The sequence below is a fragment of the Macrobrachium rosenbergii genome, chromosome 16, assembly GCF_040412425.1.
Source record: "Macrobrachium rosenbergii isolate ZJJX-2024 chromosome 16, ASM4041242v1, whole genome shotgun sequence".
Taxonomy (NCBI): Eukaryota; Metazoa; Arthropoda; class Malacostraca; order Decapoda; family Palaemonidae; genus Macrobrachium; species Macrobrachium rosenbergii.
The window spans coordinates 20,333,044-20,353,244 of NC_089756.1; the positions used below are offsets into that span (position 1 = coordinate 20,333,044).

The 20,201-nt window shown below is 35.1% G+C and overlaps 1 protein-coding gene across 5 annotated transcripts in view; it reads left to right on the top strand.

The window, feature by feature from the left end:
* Taf7 (TATA-box binding protein associated factor 7) overlaps positions 1-20,201 on the top strand; it is a 54,927-nt gene that overhangs the window by 26,477 nt on the left and 8,249 nt on the right. For 3 of the 5 annotated variants that reach the window (XM_067118586.1, XM_067118585.1, XM_067118584.1), the window contains 4 exons: positions 1,518-1,662; positions 13,942-14,040; positions 16,496-16,665; positions 18,297-18,369. In XM_067118586.1, coding sequence (XP_066974687.1) covers positions 1,518-1,662; positions 13,942-14,040; positions 16,496-16,665; positions 18,297-18,329 — 447 coding nt within the window. In that variant the 3' untranslated portion in view covers positions 18,330-18,369. The remainder of the gene's footprint in view (positions 1-1,517; positions 1,663-13,941; positions 14,041-16,495; positions 16,666-18,296; positions 18,370-20,201) is intronic. The other 2 variants (XM_067118589.1, XM_067118588.1) reach the window with 1 other exon arrangement.

Below are 20,201 nucleotides of genomic sequence, written 5' to 3' on the forward strand. Positions count from 1 at the left end.
ATCTTTGTCCATACATCTTAGTCTCACAGTACATTCCTATAAATAGTAGTTGCATCATATATTCATTATAATACATTGGAAATATATATTTTTAAGTACTTAAACATATTACACGTATGTGGTTTTCATTGTTTTTTCTCCTTATTCTGATATATGCATTGGTTCTCTGGTTTTCCTCTATTGTCAGGTATTGCATTAATTACCATGACCTCTGAGGTGGCTAGGTATGCAATAAATATATGGCTTGTTGATGACAATTGCCTGTTGCTCTCCCTCTACAGCCAGGCTTTCAAATTCTCTCCTGCTTCTACATTTCATGAATCAAAGCAAAACATTTTAAATAAACTTTTTATAAAAATAGTGGTCCATCATTGGAGCTGTATGTTTTAGTGTTGAGGATTTAGATAGAGGGTGATATTATTATTAGTAGGTATTATTACCAGATTATGGAACCAAAACATTCATTCCTTATAGGGTTGGCTGACTTGAGAGTAGAATTATCATGAACAATGAGTGAAGTAAGTGTAGTTTTTTGCACATATTTTTACTACATATATAACAACAACATTATATTAAGAGTTAGTTGTGGTTATCTGAATTTAACTGCAAGAAGAGTTGATAAAATACAGACACTCAATCATATTAGGCAAAATAAAGCAGGAAAGGGAAAGCATTATAGAGAAGTGTCCATGTAAAAATAACTAGAGAAAACTCAGGAAATCTTTGAAATGATTTTTGTTCCATTTAGCAAATTCTTAGCATAATTTAGATAATAAATATGACAGATTTTTCCCTGGATGGTCATCATAAATAGTGGTGCCTGTTGATTAGTACTGCGTTTTCTGTTACCAAAAATATTGGTTTAGGTCTTAATTAAAATCATGAAAGTTTAGATGCTTCAGGCATGTGGTAAAAAGTAGAGTTGACCACATAATCATAAAAGCAGTACTGTATATATGGAAATAGCTAGGTGAAACTATTAGGAATAGCAAAAAAATTGAGGATCATTATTACAAAAGAGCGCCCAAGTTCATATGTAGATTCTTACTTGGTTGCCACGAAGAATTTGTACTAAAATAAGTTTTGAAAATTGGAGTGAGGCAAAGTTTAAGAGTTGGACCAATAGCAGGGAAAAAATAAAAAATGTAAACAACAAAATGAAAATGACATAAAGAAATGCAGCTGGGGCCAAGGGAACACTGCAAGGAATTTTTAATACTGAAAAAAGTGGTCTGGTTAAGATATTTATTGCTAATAATGCTGCACACAGTACCCTATACGTGAAGAAATTGTGGAGAAATGGCATAGGTGAAGACTTGGACCGAATAGGAATACTGTATAGGCCAAAAATGCACAAGGCAGAAAGCATTAGTGAGAAATCACTAAACATCTAACCCTTTAAAGGGAAAATTAGTCTTACTGCTTTCTGTCTTTGCATAAGGTTCACTCTTTATTAACTAATGTAATATTCATTTTTGGCACTTAGAATTAATAGATTTTCACTTTTCTCTTTTTAGAATGAATCAAACACAAGTCCAGGTGGAAAAACTAATACATCGACACCGCTAATAACAGATTTCTCTGGAATGTTTCCCAATGAAGAAGAGGGTTCCTTCTCGTCAAAACCACAAACACCAACGCCTACAAAAGGAGGCAGTAAAGGTATGAAATTCTTGCTTTTTTGAAGATTGTGCTTCTTGCTTTCTATAACTGCGGTATGCTCTCAGATAGATGATGAGAGTCTCTAATCCTGTGTGGATGGTAATGACTAGTTCGAGTGGATTCACCAGTTTATGAGAGTGAAATATGTTTTTGTCTATTTATTAACAAAACATAGTATTTATTTGAATGACAGAAATGGTGAGTAGTATTTATGATTAAAAAAAAGTGATGTGGTTGGTTCACATGGTAATTTAGTGCTGTAATGACAACTGTATGCCTCATCATGAAAATGCACATGCCTTGAACATTCATTTGTAAATGGTTGTAAGAAATTGTTTAGAATGTAGGGAGTCATTTAATAGCTGCAGGATTTTTTACGTAATGTAGGATATAGAGTGGGACTAATAAGTTAAATTATTGTATATATTATGGTATTTGAGGCACCGCTGATAAAGAAGGTTGTCAAAAATTTTCCAGGAGGGGCCTTAGATGTACAATAGTAAAAATTTTTAGTCATGTTGCTTGATCTGTGTCCACTCAACTTTGTATTTTAGCCGATGAATACTATATTTTCTACGTGGACAAAGTTGCATTCAGGAGATTCCAGCTGATTAGGTGGGCATGATGCTTTGTATAGGTTCACAAAATTTCAGATACCTAGAAATGAAAAGTGAGGGAGTTAAGTTAATACATTATAAAAGGTTACTGCCTACAGTTTAATTTGCATGTTGGATTGTACACAATACTAAAGGTTCTTTGCAGTGTCCCATTCTTTGCAGTTTTCCGTGAACCCTCACCTTTGTTTCTGAAGTATGACTGTGGCAATGCAGTGGATGCATCTTAACCTAACTCAACAGATGTTGTAGCTTCCTGTCTGGTTTACTGATTGAAGGGTGAACCCTCTTAAACCTCCCAATTGTATTTTTGCTAGACAATTTTGTTAGTCTCACTAGTATTTCAGTGGATTTTGATGCATTTCAGAGCGACTTGGTGCAAAGTAGTGTAGTGTATTCTGATAATTCATTTCTGCAGTAAGAAAGCATAGGAATTTTATTCACTATTTAGATTGAACTAGAATATAATAATAATAATTATATTGAATTTAGACTTTCCCAACTTTGCATTTATACATCATTAATTAGAACTATGATAATCCACATGACCAAATATCTGAATGTAGTTACTGAAGAACGAAAGTTACAGTCAAAGATATCTTTAGTGATTGTCCAACTGTCGACCAGCAAATGTATTTCAGATATCAGAAACAAACTGCAGAAAGAAACGTTAGACGACTCCTCATTTTCAGTCGATCCAGTTATTAAATGTTTAAGGAGTTGCAGTGTATTAGATGAGATCTAATATAATTAAAAATAAACCCTCTGCTCTAGTTCAGTGAGTAAATGTTAATTCATTGGTCTGGTTAAATTATTTAAAAATATGGCAAACCAAACCCAAGAATAAAAAAGTGCCATTATTATTATTAGTACTGTAGTAGTAGTAGTAGTAGTAGTCGTAGTAGTAGTAGTCGTAGTAGTAGTCGTAGTAGTAGTTGTAGTAGTAGTCGTAGTAGTAGTAGTAGTAGTCGTAGTAGTAGTAGTAGTAGTAGTAGTAGTAGTAAAATGAGGCTACTGAGCTACACCTATAAACTTTTGTAGGGCTCACCTGAAGTATTTGTTTTAAAGTAAGAGGTGAATAGAGCAAGGTTAAGGAAGGAGGGCAGTTAGGCTTGAGACCAGGGGGAATATAGATAAAAAGTATAAGGCAGAAAGCAGTTCTCATGGGTTCTGAGAAGGAACAGTGCAAAGAACATTTAGCACCATGCAAAGCACACTGTAAGTGACATTCCGTTAGGTAGATAATAAGAGATCGAAGAGATTTGTGGAAAGCAATTCAACTAGGAGCCAAACAGAGAGCAAAGAACCTATAGTACTGTCTATGCTGTGTTTTGCAAAGCACATTGTAATGAGTAGGTAGCCCAATAGTCGGTGTAGGGGGAAGTAGGATCACAATCATTAAAGGTAATGTATCCTCTCAAGAGTTTAGAACTCTTTGATAACTAAAGGCATTATCACATGGGCATAGTTTTGCATCATGATGCTAGAATTTATCCAAAGTAGCCAGTATTGGCAGTAAAAGTAAAGCTACTCATGTTCATCTTCTTAAAATCGGATATCAATACCTAGTCAACGACAATAAAAAATAAAACATAATCAATAGAAGCATGCTAAGTTAGTGTTGATTGAATTGTATAGTATAATATATTCTAGCAATGAATTATTCCTTTGTTATGAAATAATATTTATCAGTTTTAGCTTAGGCTGGGCCCATAGCTTTGGAAAGTGATAAGTGTCCTAAAAGCACAACATTCTGATTTAAAAACTAACATATGAAATGGGTAGTATCAAGTATATCACTTGTGCAAATACATATTCAATGCTCGTTGAAATAAGAAAACCAGCTGTTCATGGCATCAAAGGATTTAGCCTGTGTTACAAGGGGAGCACCTTTTGCTGTTTTTAATGGTGGTTGTGCCCAAATTTCCTCCAAAAACTGTCCTTGTGATAGTGCCTATACTAGTACTACTAACCCTGAGAGTTAAGAAGTTGCATAATTTGCTATTACCTTAGTTTCTACCTTCACCTGTTTGATGTGACCTTATACATCTCCAGTGATAAGATAAAGGTATACAGGCAGTCCCCGGTTTACGACGGGTCCGGCTTACAACGTTCCAAGGTTACGACGCTTTTCAGATATATTCATCAGAAATTATTTCCCAGTTTACGATGCATGTTCCAGGCTTACGACATGTCGTACACCGATCTAACGGAAGAAATATGGCTCCAAAACGGCAGAATAATAAAAATTTGGATTTTTTTTTATGAAAAACTCAATGAAAATGCAGTTTACATAATTTTCAATACACCCAGAGCATTAAAAGTAAGGTTTTCTTAGGATTTTTTACTATTTTCGACGATTTTTTGGTTTACGATGCGGCATAAGAACGGAACCCCCGTTGTAAACCGGGGACTGCCTGTATATAGTTAAAAATCAGTATAATAAGGTTTAATGCTTTACAGAGTTTTATATTTTGTAGCCTAAACTCTACAGGGATTTACAGATTTTGTATATGAAGACCATCTGCATTGGAAAATTATCATCATGAGAAAAATGCTGATGGAGAAAATATGTACGAGGCCATGTTCTCACTGTCTTACAAATTCTTGCTACTGGCCACTCGTCCTCACTATTAGTAAAAATAGTGAAACCTTGTAAATCCTCAGTTTTGTGTTGAATTATGAGAACCTTTAGTCCATTTTGACCCCTGGAGCTAAAATGTTTTGAGTGGTACATTGTGTTCCAAGGTCAAGTTTTATTTCTGGCACTCTAGATATGAATCACACATTACAAATTCATGGTATCATTGTATCTTGGACAGTGAGCCCTGAAGGAATTCATAAAGGGAGTCATTCTCTGTGGAATGTTTATCTAATAAGAACTGATTTCTTGGTTGTAATATTGAATTAAGTTAGAGTTATATGCACACAAAATGTTAAAACTTTAAAGACTATTGTGACAAAGTAAGCTTTTTAAATCTGGATGGTTCTCGTTAGTGACTACTTTTAGCCTTAATCTTAGTATTAGAATGAAAATGGAATGGTATAGCTTTTGAACGTTTATCCCAGTGACTAATTCCAAAATGCAAGCAATTGCTTTTTACAGCAATAAGTCTTGAATGGTTCCAGTTGGAACCATTGAATTTTTATTGATGATTTTTTGGCCAGTGTTGTGACATCAAGGAATTTTGACTTGGATATCTATTTAAACTCCTTTAGTAATATACATGCTCAAAATGTTCCAGTGTAGTATTCCTTTAGATATGTACATCACGATAACAGTCTTTATCCACTAAACCTCTTTAAAGTAATGAGGGTCAGCCTTGAGAAACTTAGATTATAGTTTAAACTTATGAAAAGAGTAAATATACTTATTGATAGTACATATATCTTAATTACTCATTATATACCCTGTAGGGTGCAATGTTAGGCAAGAACAGAAAGGTGGCTTGTGTTTCTCTGCTGTTAAACATCCCAGACAAGAGGGAACTCCCATACTACGTTACTAATGTAATGCTATTGCTACTCAGCTTTCCTGTTAAGCTGCCAAGTCTGTGATACTTTGTTATATTTATCCATCATATCTTAGATTTGATGTCCTGGATATCATTGATTTATTGATTTCATACATACTTAAAATGTCATTTTAAAAGCTAATGAAAAGAGTAAAAACTACAAAGCCTTCAAATATTTTAAAATTTAGTACATGGTTATTTCTTATATATTTTTTCTGGCTAAATTTTTTGTGGAGCTATGGCTTGAAATAACATTGGTGTGATATATATAGTAAGTGATATGTAGCTTTTGTCAAATTTATCCTTAACATATCCACATCATCCTTTTAATTCTTGTCATACAATATTTTGAGAAAGTAAGATATTCCACAAAATGCAGAATTCCAGTACCACAGATTGACAGGAATGAATTTGAAGTCAAGTTGTGTTTACCAGTTTTGGAAGAAATAATTATTTCCACAAAGATGTTTGGAGTAAAGAATATCAAGTTATCCTTTGTCTGCTGGCTTGGTACTATTTTTACATAATGCAAGTACTGTTTATAAAAAATTTTTTGAAATGCTAAAGTTTCAAACTATCTTCTGTGTTTTAGCTGACTGTATGTCAGTAAAGGGAAGAAATATATCCCGAAGGAAAGTGTCATCTCTGGTTAGGAAAATTGCGTGAATGTAAATCACTTCAGCATATGCAGTAAAAGAAAAAGAAATTTTGTAAATATATTAACAGTGATGCTGATAAGACTAAAATAGGGAGTGACCATCATTAAGTAGGGACGCCATGAGGACGAGTTTTATACAAGGGGCAAGAAAGGATGAAATAGATTTACAAATGGTGTTATGAAACATCTTACTTTCCTTACTGTAAAAAAGGACTATATACGTCAAGCTTCACCTTCAAAGGAGGCAAATCAGGCGAAAGCCTAAATGAAATGGAAAATTATAATATTCCTGTGTTTTATTAATATAATTCATCCATATAGAAGAAGGCATCAGTTTTCTCAGTACTATAATACATGTAGTAATTTGCAGTGTTGTAATGAATAGATTAGTAAATATCATACAGCATTCATTTTAGTCTGTTTAAATGAAAATAATTTTTACTAGTGAACATAAATACTATAGCAGTTTTCATACTGTATATTGTTTGTGTCATAATTAAATTAAAATGTAAGTAATGAGGTTATGTTAATGAAAAATATTTTTCTCTTGGTTATTTCCCAGTATTAGCAACTAGTAGGAAATGGAATCCAAGTTGCTGAAGTGTAATTATCTTTCGAATATTTGTCTTGTCATTTCATTGTTATAGTGCTCAATTTTTTCCCTGTGCTTCATACAGCCTTATCATTTGTATAGCCCATAATCTTGGTCTTCAAATGCTCCCAGCTTTACAATCTTTTGTGTGAAAGATATGAATAGTATCAACTACTATGCAAATGCCACCTGAAGTCTCCAATTATCATCACTCACATGGGTCACATTTTGTGCAATTTTATCTGCGCTGAGTTTCCTATGTTGCTTTCCTTGCTGTTTGATAAACTCTCCAGCATTGGTATATTCACTTTGTACCTAGATTAATTTTATTAGTCCTTTTATTATTTTACTTAATTATTTTAATTCAGTGATAACATCTATTCTTTGGAAATCAGGCAGGGTCAGCTTATTTGGTTTCCATGATAACTGGTAGTATGCAGTACCTCTGATTTCTCCAATGAGTGCTGAGCTAGTGCATGAATTTTATTTCCTCAATTTTACTTTGCTAAGTATATACATGAATTTATTGGTGTTTTTTGGATGTTTTTGTTATTTCCCTTGTTTGTAGGGAAAGAGTTGAAATTGACTTTAACCCTTTGAGATTCCAATGATGTCTTCTAAAACATGTGGTACTGGCTTCAGCTGGTCAACCTCAGGGCTTATGAAAGTGTTGTAGCATGAGTTGACACAGGTAGCAGTTATAGATCATGAAGTACAAACTCTCTTCACTTCTGTTGCTTTTAGGTGTAATTTGGATATTATATCAGTTTTCATTGGAGGTACTTCGAGGTACCAGTCCATTTTTTCAAGATTTATCTTTAGGGTGTGGACCGTGAACAGGTGAATACTTATTGGGATCTATAAGAGAGGGTACAGTGGAGTTGTAATCCTCACCTTTATAAACCTTCCATCCTAATTTGCTCATTCATCGCATCTTTTGAGGTTTAGACTTATATAGTGTTATTTGCAGGTATGTCTTCAAACTTATATAGTGTTATTTGCAGGTATGTTTTCAATATGTGGGGGTATCATGCTCTGATTATCAAGTTGTCACTTATACTTAAACCTTGTATTTTCTATCTTAGAGTGCTTATCCATAAAATAAAAGAACCTGTTTTAATCAGTCTTGATTCTTGGATCCATCATTCCAACATACATTGAGGTTCGGGTCATGTAAGTGGTCTGTTGTATGAAATGAACAGAATTAGATAAGGTAGTTTTTTTCTTTTCATACAAACACATATCATATATCGAGTTCCTTCTTACCAGTCTCTCACTCTTGTAGGATCAAAAAGACAAACAAGAGGTTTTGTCGCTAGTGAGTGATAATAACTGGAGGCTTCAGGGTGCACTGGCTTAGTAGTGATACTGCATCTGTTTTTAGACAAAAGTTTGCAATTTTTCATGACATTTAAAAACTGCAAATGTGGGCTAAATGAATAGTGAGCTTGTATGAAACACATTAATATTTGATAAAAAAAAATATTGTTTTGTTCTGTGAGACAGCCCTCAATGATTTATTTTCAAGCATATTTTAGCTTGACATTATTATTACTACATGGTTGTTTGTAATTGAAACCGAGGCATTATACAGTAAAAGCATATTTTAGCTTGACATTTTTATTACTACATGGTTGTTTGTAATTGAAACTGAGGCATTATACAGTAAAAAGTGTATTCTTTGTAGTGCTTTGGAAATTTTTTTTTATCTTATTCTCATCAAGCATATAGATACCTAGTATTCCTTTCCCGAATGTACCCAGGTTCACAGTCTTTTATCTGTTAGACAGAAGGTAGTCTTACTGTGTGTGTGCCATCTGGAAATTTAATTATGTTTCAGTTGCCTTCTCACCTTTCATTAATCTTGTGTACTTTGTTAAGGATCTGTATTCCACCACCTGTTACCAGTTATTTTATGCTTCCTTTGATATAATTATTTGTCATTTTTCCACTTTATTGCAAACAGTACGTGATAAAAGTGGATTTTTTCATTTAGTCGGTATCATTATGGATCACTGGCTTTGTATGGTGCAACTATCTGTGAATAGTTAACTTTTTCATCATCCTGAGAATTTAACTCTCTTGCAGTGTATGCTTCATTCCAGTCCATGTTTTTTGTATAGTTTCACACATTTCCATCAGTTAGTCCTGTTTTTGGTGAATATTTCTGAGGTTTAGTGATACTCTGATTTGCTTACAAGTCGTTGACCAGTTAACGTTCTGAAATGAATTCGTGTTTATGCTAACCACTCTATTTTCCTGTGATCTTTTGTAGGGCAGCAGATAAAAGGTTAGTGTATTCAGTTTTTGCTGCTTTGCTTTGTTTTATGGTTTTCCAGTAGCTTAATCATATGTTTTTGGGCTCACCTTCAGGATTAATAACCTATATCATTATTTCTTGGTAGGTTTTTTTTTTTTTGCTCCATTTGTGTTGTACTGTTCTTGTAGTTTTGTACTGAATTAATGTATCAGTTACATCTGATGTACATAGTTTTACATATTCTCTGTTTCTTTGATGCAATGAGATGTATTGTTCCCATCATATTCTGCATTTTTGATTGTTGTGCTGTGTTCAAGACTGTGATCTTGCTGAACCCCAGCACACTTTTCAAGGCCTGTCAGGCATTTGTGTAACAGAGTTGCCTCCATTGCTAGTTATGGTAAAGAAGCATAGTCTCATGATGATGTTTCAGCCCAGTCTTCACACTGACTGTTCCTCCTCTCTGCCAAGGGTGCTACTTGCCCTGTAACTGCTTCTTCTGATGTTACCACTCCTCTGCTTGGGTGAGGATCCTGCAAAGGGTATGATCAACCCATGGCTGCCTGTCACTCATTATTTCTCTATGTGGAATTTATAGCAAAGCTTACCCAGCCTTCTGTCGCTCCATCCCGCGTAACCTTCACGCTGATCAAGATAATGACCGAGTGTTATCTCCAGGAATTCCTTGCTATGTCCAGGTACCAGGAATGAATATTAGGTGCCATTAGTTCTTTGCTTTCTGAGAGGATCAACTCATGAGGTGATAATGTTAAATTCAGGAGGCTGGCACTTTGTCTTGGTTGTGCATCCATTTTACACATTTTAATTGTAATGTCTTTTAGTGAATGTACTAAAAAAGTGGGGTCTTTCAGACCTCTTATCCTCCTCTGACACATAGGCTCACAGGGTTTGGGATTCTTTGGATCCATTCCTGTCTCCAGAGAGCACCTGCAGGGAACTCGCAGGAAAGTTAACTGAGGGCAACCAAGTCTGCAATATGTAAGACTGGCAGTGTTTTATCTTCCCAGAGGTAGTAGTTGATTTGCAGCAGAACCTATTAATCATAAGTACCTCTCCCTCTGCAGTGTAGTTAGCACAGGATTCAAAGCATGACTTCAGAGAGGCCTTGTTCTTTAACCCCAGTAAGTCAGTTTCAATAAGGAGGTTGCCCTTTCAGCCTGGGAAATAGGGCTGTCTGTGGCAATGTCCCATGGTAAGAGTAGTAGTAGATGAGAAGGACAGTACTTCAGTGATAGTTCTTCTACTAATGGGGGCCTTGTCTGCAGAAGTACTGGTGATCTTGATATGAGATTGGAACAGAACCTTTGGTAGATGTGGTTTACTGTTTGCAATTGACTCCCTTTTCAGGGAAATACAACCACAGTGAGAAGTTCAGAGGTTTGAACACAAGGTAAGATCATGTTCCAGAAACAGGTGATTGAAGTGTGGGATGGACATAACTCTTGATTTTTAAAGTAGTCTGTCTGTGGTGCTGAAGGCAACTTGGGGATGGAGACCAATAATCAACCTCAACCTAGTGATTGAGTGTGTTTGGCAAACCCCCCCTTCAGGACAGAGATATTAAAGCCAGTGTGGCAGTCCATCAAGAATGGGAACTTTCTAACATCTGAACCTCTAGGTTGTGTATTTCCATTTGTCTATTCATCATTAACAAGACTATACCTTCAGTTCATCTGAGAGGGAAGGTGCTCCAGTATTGAGTTGTGTTTCAACAAGACAACTGCTCCACAAGTCTACCTGAACCTTGGGACTGTTGGCAATATGGGTGTATCAGATCATTATACAGACCTTGGAGATGCCTCAATGACTGGCTTGTGATGTCAACAGCAGCAGAATTTAGATGATGTTTGGTCATTTTATGTCGAGTTTTCCAACCCCTCAAATTTCATGAGACATTCTTGTGTATGTTCACTGACATGGAAGCACCCTAGTTTGGACTTTCTCTCCTTGAGATATTGATGTTTACTGATGTGTTGAGTCAAGGGTAGGGCATCCGCTTACTGGATCATCCAGCAACAGGATCTTGGATCTCACGAGGTAGGGTACAGCACATCAATTAATGTGAGATAAACCCCTCCTTTTAGGCCTCCAAGCATTTGCTTAATTCATTGTAGGAACAGTAGGTGTGATGACTGACAATTTGACAACGATGTTATACTGATGAAATCATGTGGCTTACTATTTGGGATTTTGTGTCAGCAGGAAGTTATGTGGTGGAAGGCAACAAACTCAGTATAGTGACAAGGTTTATCCTAGAAAGACTGACTGTCAGCAGAGGAAAATAGGTCATGCTGTCCTTGTGGTCTCTGAACTTAGAGATCTGCAAGGCTTTTGCACATCTGTATGGGATTCTGTTGGCAGATCTGTTCACTTTCAGCCTGAACAAAAGTCCTTTCTTGCACTACTCACTTCAGCTGAACCCAGCAACCTTGTGCATAGACACAATATTTCATCCTTGGGATGACCTTGATGTTTGCATTTTAACCCCATTTGGTATTGTCCAGCAGGTAATGGAGAAGCTTTGCACTGCTAAGAACATCAAGAGAATTTTGATAGCTCCCCTTTAGACATACTAAGAGGAATTTTTGGATATTGTACCTATGGTGGTGGACATTCATAAGGTCTTTCAACCTTGAAGAAGTTTTTCAGTCAGCTTCACTTATACAAATTTCAAAAACAACCCGGACGTCCGTCATCTTCATCCCTGGAACTTACTCAGCAAGGCCTCAGAGATTGTGCTTTTTTTGGGGGGAGGATGAGTCAACCACAGCCTTTGCAAGGCCTTGGAAGACCTTCAGCCACCAACCTCCATTAGGCCAAGTGGAGGTGATTCTTTAGTTGGTGTAATATTGTGAATTTTTATGTGGCATAATGCAATGGATGTTGATCTGGTCAAGTCCAATATACATTATTTTGAATTGCTGACTTTCTCCTCTCTTTCTGTTTACTGGAAGTTGTCCATCTCTGCCATCAAGGGATATAGGCTTGACCTTTGACAGGTATCTGAATTTTGTTGGTCCATCATGGGAGTTGGATATTAACAGCCAATATTTTGGAACTGGGATCCTCACTGGTCCTTAACAAATGTTACAAAGCCTTCTTGTAAGCCACTTTAGGAGGCTTCTTTGCTTTACATAACACTAATGATGTTTCCACCTTTGAGACTGGTCAGTGAAATTCATATACTGTCTAGGGTCACACACATCAGAGGTTGGTCATGAGTAGGATTGTCATTTGTTCCTGACTTTGTAGGTAATGACTCGTGGCCAGGACCATTCTAAAGCACCTTCACCATTCTTTCTGTCTTTTAAAACCAGTAATGAAGAGCATCTCTTGCTATGTCCAGTAAGTGTGATGCAACTTTACCTGTGAAGGGCCAGAGGGTTAGGCATGACCTCCATATTTTACCTCTCCACACAATAAAAGAGAAATTAAGTCATGAAGAACATAGTCTTATTAGCTAAGGTAAGTGTTTTTGAGAACCTACAGTGGTGTGATGAATGGTAAAGTAGAACATGTGACAATGATGGCCCACAAAGTCAGAGCACACTTTACTTCAACTTCTGTCACTTTGAAACATAATTTAGAATTTTCTGCCATTTTATGTGCAATTACATCTACAACTTTTAATTTGAGAGATATTTCTTTTATCAGGACCAGTAGTCTTTACAGGCTGGGTTTTACCTATGAGGAAAGAAGTTGGGGACTTGTTATATTCCACTTCATCATAACTTGGTCTCACCTCTCGTTCATGGCACTCTCAAAGAGGTGTTGAAATTTGCGATCATTGACTAGTATGTTTCATGTCCATGGTTAATATACAATACTTCCTTTCCACATCTCAAGTTCCTTCCTGATATAAGTGCCTTTCTTTACACACCAACATTCCAGTCCCTAGTATTATGCTGGAGCCAACAGGCATACACAAAAACAGAGAGGCTTTTAGCATTTTGGCCTCCAATCTAAATGATATTTTTGACATAAGTATAACTGTTGCAGTTATGATGAAACAGGGTGTTTTTACAACACACATCAATTTTTCTTCTATGCAAACCTAAAAGTGAGTGCCCTCCCAGTTCCATTATCTTGCTGCCTCATAAAGCTTGCACAAGACGTGAGGAAATGAGACACCTGAGTATCAAGATGGTACAAGTGTAGTGAAAACTTGTCGGAAGGGCAAAGGACTGTGAACTAGAGAATATTAATGAGATAAATATTAGGCAAATTTTTGTTTAAATGTATGTGCTGTGTGTAAAAACTTTTGTTATAAAAAGTTTGTATATTCAAGCTTACAATTATTTTTATCTTGGGTATTGTCATTGAATATCACTGGGGTAATGGAGGAGGATCACGACAAGGAATATACTTTCTATTCGTTAGGAGAGTTCTTGTGCAAATTTAATATACTGAGAAAATCATTTTGATAAAGCTAGTGTCAAAAACTTTCCATACATTTTTCTTCTCTGTGAAACGATTTCCAGTGGACGTATGGCCTCCTATTGATCATAGTGTAGGATGTACTGTAGATGGACTTCTTATGTCATTTGAAATAAAATTTGTATGAAAATAGATTAGAAGAAAGGCTTACAATTGTCATTGTATACTGTATTTTTATTCAGGAAAGGTTAAGCGTACGCCACCTCCTAAAAAGAGTGGCATGGCACCTGTTGCGCTTGGCCGATCCCCAGGTGAAGAAGTCCAATCTTCTGAGGGTAACAGTAAGTCTTTAACCTTACTGCAGTAAACTGAGCTGCTTTACATTTTTAGTCGATTTATTTTTGTTTCATTCTTAGAGGCTGAGAACGAGTATGGTATTTGTTGTAGATTACATTGTTTCTTCACAGGTAGCACTGTTACAATATTTGGAAGGTTTCTCTGCAGCTATGTGTTCTGGAAATGAAAGCTATTATTCTAAGTATGCTATGTATAAGGAAGGTTACATTTAAGTGTGATATTTATAGATAGAGAAAATGAATGCATAGTGAAGTAGGATATTAAGAACCCTTAGAACTTCATATAAAGTGTGAAGTGGAAATGAGAAGTGTTTGATTGGAATGTAATTAGGAGAAGGCTTAAGCTTACAGTAAGAAAGGTAAAGGGAACAGCAAACAGCTATGTATGAATGAAAAGGATGAGTTGTTAGATAATATAAGGATATGAAAATAAACTAAAGTTTGTATTAAGAATATTTAGGATCATGTTCACTCAATTCAAATTCGTAAGGTTGAAATTTTGAAGCCATGCTTTTAATTCTTTTGTTTTTTAAAATGCATTAACATTTTTGTAATGGCACGCACATTAAGGATTCATTCATGTAACCTTTAAAACAAAATAACCTTGGTAGTAAAATTTGACTTAGCATAAGATTATAACTGAATTCAAGCTACCTCTTAGCAGCAGAAAGCTGTGTTATTTTAAGCTTCATTTTTCTCATAAAGGCCTCCAATCTGCTAAGACAAGGATTATTGACAAATTGTTTCATATTTGATTATGCTCTAGGCCATTTTTCCGTAAGACATAACAGTACAGTATACACTGTAATTTGATTGAAATTTTTATTTTTATTAACAAATACAGATTAAGATAATTCTTATGTGTTGATGTTGTGTAAGAGGTTTTTGTGAATTTGTCTCTATATATTAAAATTTTAATCCATATTGGGTATGAAAACTACACTAATAGGAACACTTTCATGAGATGGGATGATTTTCTTATTTTAAGAATGATTGAATTAAAATGGTATGAATTTTTAACTCTTTTCAACAGCAATATACATCCAAGGAAATAGTATGTGATAAGCAAAGATTACGTGAGGAATATCTCTTGTATTACCTGGGGATGGATTCCATTTTCATAATTGTTAAGCCGTTTGATTTAGCATTATAAAGAATTTTGTAAATATACTAAATTTAGATGTAGCTATTAATTTGGAGGCCTTGTGCATGGGAGTGAATTAGAACTGTTTGAGGATGTTTGCCTGAATTTGGAGAAGTGACATGATTTGTGGCTTATTTTTTACTTTTAAGGATGAGTCAGGTTTGATGATGTAATTAAAGAGTTAATGTGAAAAACTTGGACATATGATTTATGTAGATAGGATATTTTTCTGTATTGTGCTGTTTCATGGAAGTGAGAAAATAAGTGCCTTACACATTGTAAATTATATTAATGAAGTGTAGGTCCTAGGCTGGTTTGGATTTGAGCAAATGGCTTGCTAAAAGGACTACAGTATTGGATATTTACAGTGAGGTCAGTTTGTCCTACATCAGTGCAGCTTTAGCTGAAAATATATCATGTTCATGTGTGCATGTTGATTTGGTAATGTTTGAACCTTTTATTGCTAGAAGAAGAAATGCTTTCTTTTTCTCCAGGTATTTGTACTATTCATGTGATAGTGTTCAGAGGTGGAGCTAATTACTGTCTTACATCAAGCGGAAAACTTTAAGTGTTTATCTTTTCTTTATTTCATAACCAGATGTTCAGGTGATAACCTCATTTTTTTCAAGGCCAGGAACAATATTTTCTTTAGGTAAAGCTGCATATGCTGCATGTGGCACCCCTTGTCTGGTGTAGAGGCAAATTCAGAACACTTCTTCATCTATTCAGCTTTGGTTTTCTTCAACCTTGACAGGAATGTTCATGGGTCATTCATCATTAGAGGAATGTGAATTCATGAAATTTAGTATCTGTTAATTTGTTGGGAGATCATTAATTTTCATAACCAAATTCCAAACAACATCAGTGATGCACCTGTGTATTTTGTGAGTTTTCTGATCTTAAGAAATATTCTGTGAGGATACCTCCAAATTTTGTGCAGTCATCATTTTGAAAACTTGCTTTTTCAGTGTTTTTCAGCAATTTCAGTTGCAAGAACTTCAGATACGTTGGAGAATTCACCTTTTTCTGAATTTGTACCCAGGAACTGACTCCTTTGAAGAACAGAGGGAATTATAAATATTCAAGCTTGAAACTGCATGCCATCCTTTTAGCTTGTACTTCCTTTGATTGAAATTACTGTATAATTGCTATTGTATGTTTTATGTATTTAATGGACTGTTTACTGTTAGAAAATTTAGGAATGAAATATTTGTTTTAATTCAGTGCAGCACAGGGAATATTTGCTTAATAATTGTTATGAGAGGAAACATAAGTTTAACATGGTTTCCTTTACAGATAAACTTTATGCCCGATTATCTACACTGGAGAATGAATTGACTGTCTTGACAACTCAGAGGGCTGCTCAAGAGTCAGAAATAGCAAATATTGAGAATTTTGCCTTGAAACAACGGTTCCTCTCAAAACTTGGCGACATTGAAGCTCAGATAAGGGAGAAAGAGCAGGAGGTGAGCAGAGTACAGTTCAGTGTATGTATTGTTTTATTTAAGAGTCAAGTTGCAGTTTTGTAATGCAGAACGCTTGTGTCAAGAAATATAAGCGGTGAAGCTGGGTTGCTGTTTAGCAGGTCACTTTACACATTTTTTATAGTACCAGAGGATCTCATCTCTTGGTAGAATTTCTTTCTTTCTTATCTTTTTCCAATTTTCATCTCTCATTGAAGAACAAATCATTTGGATGAGCCTTTCAGAGATAGAAATATGACACAGCTATCCTGTTAAACTACTTAATGATAATGATATGAAACTGGGAGGTTAGTTCATGAATGTTGTTGTAGGCCACAATAAGAAAAAATCTGCATTGTCCTTGAGAAGTGCAGATGTTGCAAATATTTTTGTTGTTGTGTAGGCTCACTTTGTAGAGTATTTATTTGGCTTATTTCTTTTATTTACTTTGTCTTATTTTTTATTTATTATGTCTCTCTGTTAGATAATTTAGTTTTTTCTTTAATTCTCAATTTCTTGTTCTTTACTGGAGTGCTTTCATTATTGGGGCTCTTGGCTTGCAGCATTCTGTTGTTTTCATGTAGGGATGCAACTTGGCCTCTGATATCAATACAATAATGCTGTAATGACTATACAGTAGGCAAGTTTTTTGTTTTACAAGGACCATCCAAACTCCTATCCCTGTATCACAGGTGATAATCATCATCAGAGAGCTACTATCATGGTCGACTCTACAACATGTCACATACTGTAGATTTGCTCAAAACTAAGTTAACGAGTTTATTTTTGCCTTTTTCCACTTCCATTTTTCTTTCCTGTGGCTATTCAGGTTGACTTTTAATTGTTGACCAGCCCTGTGAGAGTTGTGTATTAACTCAGTGGTGTGGTTAAATATTAAAAAATACAGAACATGGAATATATGCTTTTGAATACCCTTGCAGTGTCAAGGACGTTTAGGTTGGATGCTGCAAAAATTGTTGCTCCATGTAAACAGCTAACTCTTTTGGGATTCTGAAAACAAACCTTGTATGTAAAAATTGTATGAATATTTGTTGTTATTGCTGAAAAGAAACTTGGTGATTCTATAGCAGGAAAACCCTTATGTGAGACTTCTATATAATCATTACATTAAATATGAGAATTGCATATTACTTGCTTGAGATCTGGATGAGAGCACAGTAATAACAATGACGTGATTCCTCTTACACAGAGTTTATTTATATACCTTAAATTAACTGACTTATCAGTATTGTGAGGCTATTTTAGTTTTGTGATAAAATGCCCTATGAAATGAGTTAGTTCTTTTTATTAAATTTCATGTGACTATTATTATACTTTGTGTCTGAAAGTAACTTTTTATTAAATTTCATGTGTGACTATTATTATACTTTGTGTCTGAAAGTAACCAAATGTTATTAGTTAACATATTGAATTTTTTGACATTTATAACTTATCATTTAAATTGATAGACCACGGCAATAGGTAATTTTTGCTGAATTTCACTTAATGTTATGTATGACTTTTGTTAAATTGAACTATTTTGTTTGAAATTAATCAAAAGCTGTGTTAGGATAAGTTTTTAGTTTTTCATTGTATTGTTTAACTTTAATAAAATGTTATTCCCAATATTGCAGATCAATGAGATAAGGAGTCAACTTCATGACTAGAGTGTTTGTGGTATTCTGGAGAGGTTATAGGACAAATCTGGTAGGTACTGTGTGTTTCAGTTATACATTTTGATACTCTATTCCTTTTTTTCCAGGCTTAGACATCTTTGAATAATTCAGCTCTAAAACTTGGCTAGTTTAAAGTGTTTTAATCATATGTAGCTGTTTGCATGGTTTCATTGATATTTACTGGTACTGGTCTTTGCTACAAGTTTCTCACCGAGTTCTGACACAGATGCCTAGTGTTTTATCCTAAATTTTCTAATTTTTGGAGATATGAATTGAATTTTGTAAAGATGAAATAGAATTTGGTTCATACAGTTACAAAACATTACATTACAAATGTCTTCTTGCTTTGGTAGCTTAGAAAAAAATCTTTTATACTGTAATATAACAGCACTTTCTGTAGCTCAAGGGACCATGAAAACACAGTTAACATAAAAAACATATGCATTTTGACTACAGTACCTCTGTCCTGATCACTGGTGAACGCTGACAGTTGGTAGGTGACAAAGCAGTTATCTGGGAAGCATTAGTTCAAGGAGAGTATATTGTTTTATGTATTAATTGTTTTGATCAGCATTTTAATTTTTAAAAATGAAAATTTAACTTCATTTGCTGGAAACTTTCTCATTCTCACTGGTACTTTCACTATTTCTGTTTGGTCAGAGCAGGTTTTTGAAGAAAAGTTTTCCCTTCATATTTTATTATGCATTTAAGGCAGTTTGGTTTTTGTGTAGCATTTTCAGGAGCATTTTGATTTTTCTAACATTCTCACTTACCTGTTACTTATCTCATTGCCATTCACATCACTGTTATTTATATTACACTTAATTTATGCTCACTTCATTTTGTTATTGCATTTTTTGGTTTGATCTATCTTTCTTATGTAAAATTCTGTAAAATTTAGATGTGCATCCCCCCCCCCATAGTCACATGTTATTTGTAGAAGCCTGGTGTGTATTTATCAGGACTACTGTCAAGCATAAAAGTCTCAATGTTTGCTGCAAGAGAAACAGTTGTGGGTAGAGAGAAATGTGCTTAGAGAGGGATATTTAGGGATATTTGTTGTCAGTGATGCTGGATGTCTAGAGGGATGGAAGAAACAAAGATTTTGGTAAGATTCTAGATGATATGTCTGTGTCCCTTGAGTTAGAAACATCTTCAGAGGAGCCTTAGTGACACTATGTTGCATTCGGCTTACTTCTCCATCTTTAGCATGCCGCAGATACCCTATTTGTACAAGGCATCCCAAGCATCCCATTGTTTAGCTTCCCTTTTTAAGAATATAATAGACCTTGAAGATTACAAGAGAGACTGTTTAAATATTGTATCTGATTTTATCTACTATTAGACTCCTTGATAAATGAATGACCACACCTAATGGCAGCTGCCAGAGGTGACAGTAACTGTTTCAGTAATTGAAACTTGGGATTGAGATCATTCATGTGAATTAAATTCGGTGGCTCTCCACCTAGAGCTTTCCACAAGTTCCTAGCCCTTTGTTGTTGAACAGGAACATTAGAGAGGACCTACCTAGATTTGGCTTTGTAAGCTCACCCCTGTGTAGTTGCTCTGAACCAAACTTCTTGCCTTTTGCCTACTTCTTCTTTCGCTTTGTTCTGTTAGGAATGACCTTGGTAAGTAAACTTTGTGCAACATTCACTGATTTGGACTACTACATGGACAAAAAGGGGAGGAGTGGCGGTTGAACAGTATGCCTCCATGAATACTCCCAAGTCCCCTTTGATGTACAGGCTTGGCTTCCATTAATAACACATGACTGTAGACATATAAATATGATTTTTATGGAAAAATGTCTTGATACATACAAAGACCTACTCGATGTATGCAAGGTGCAACTTATATAAA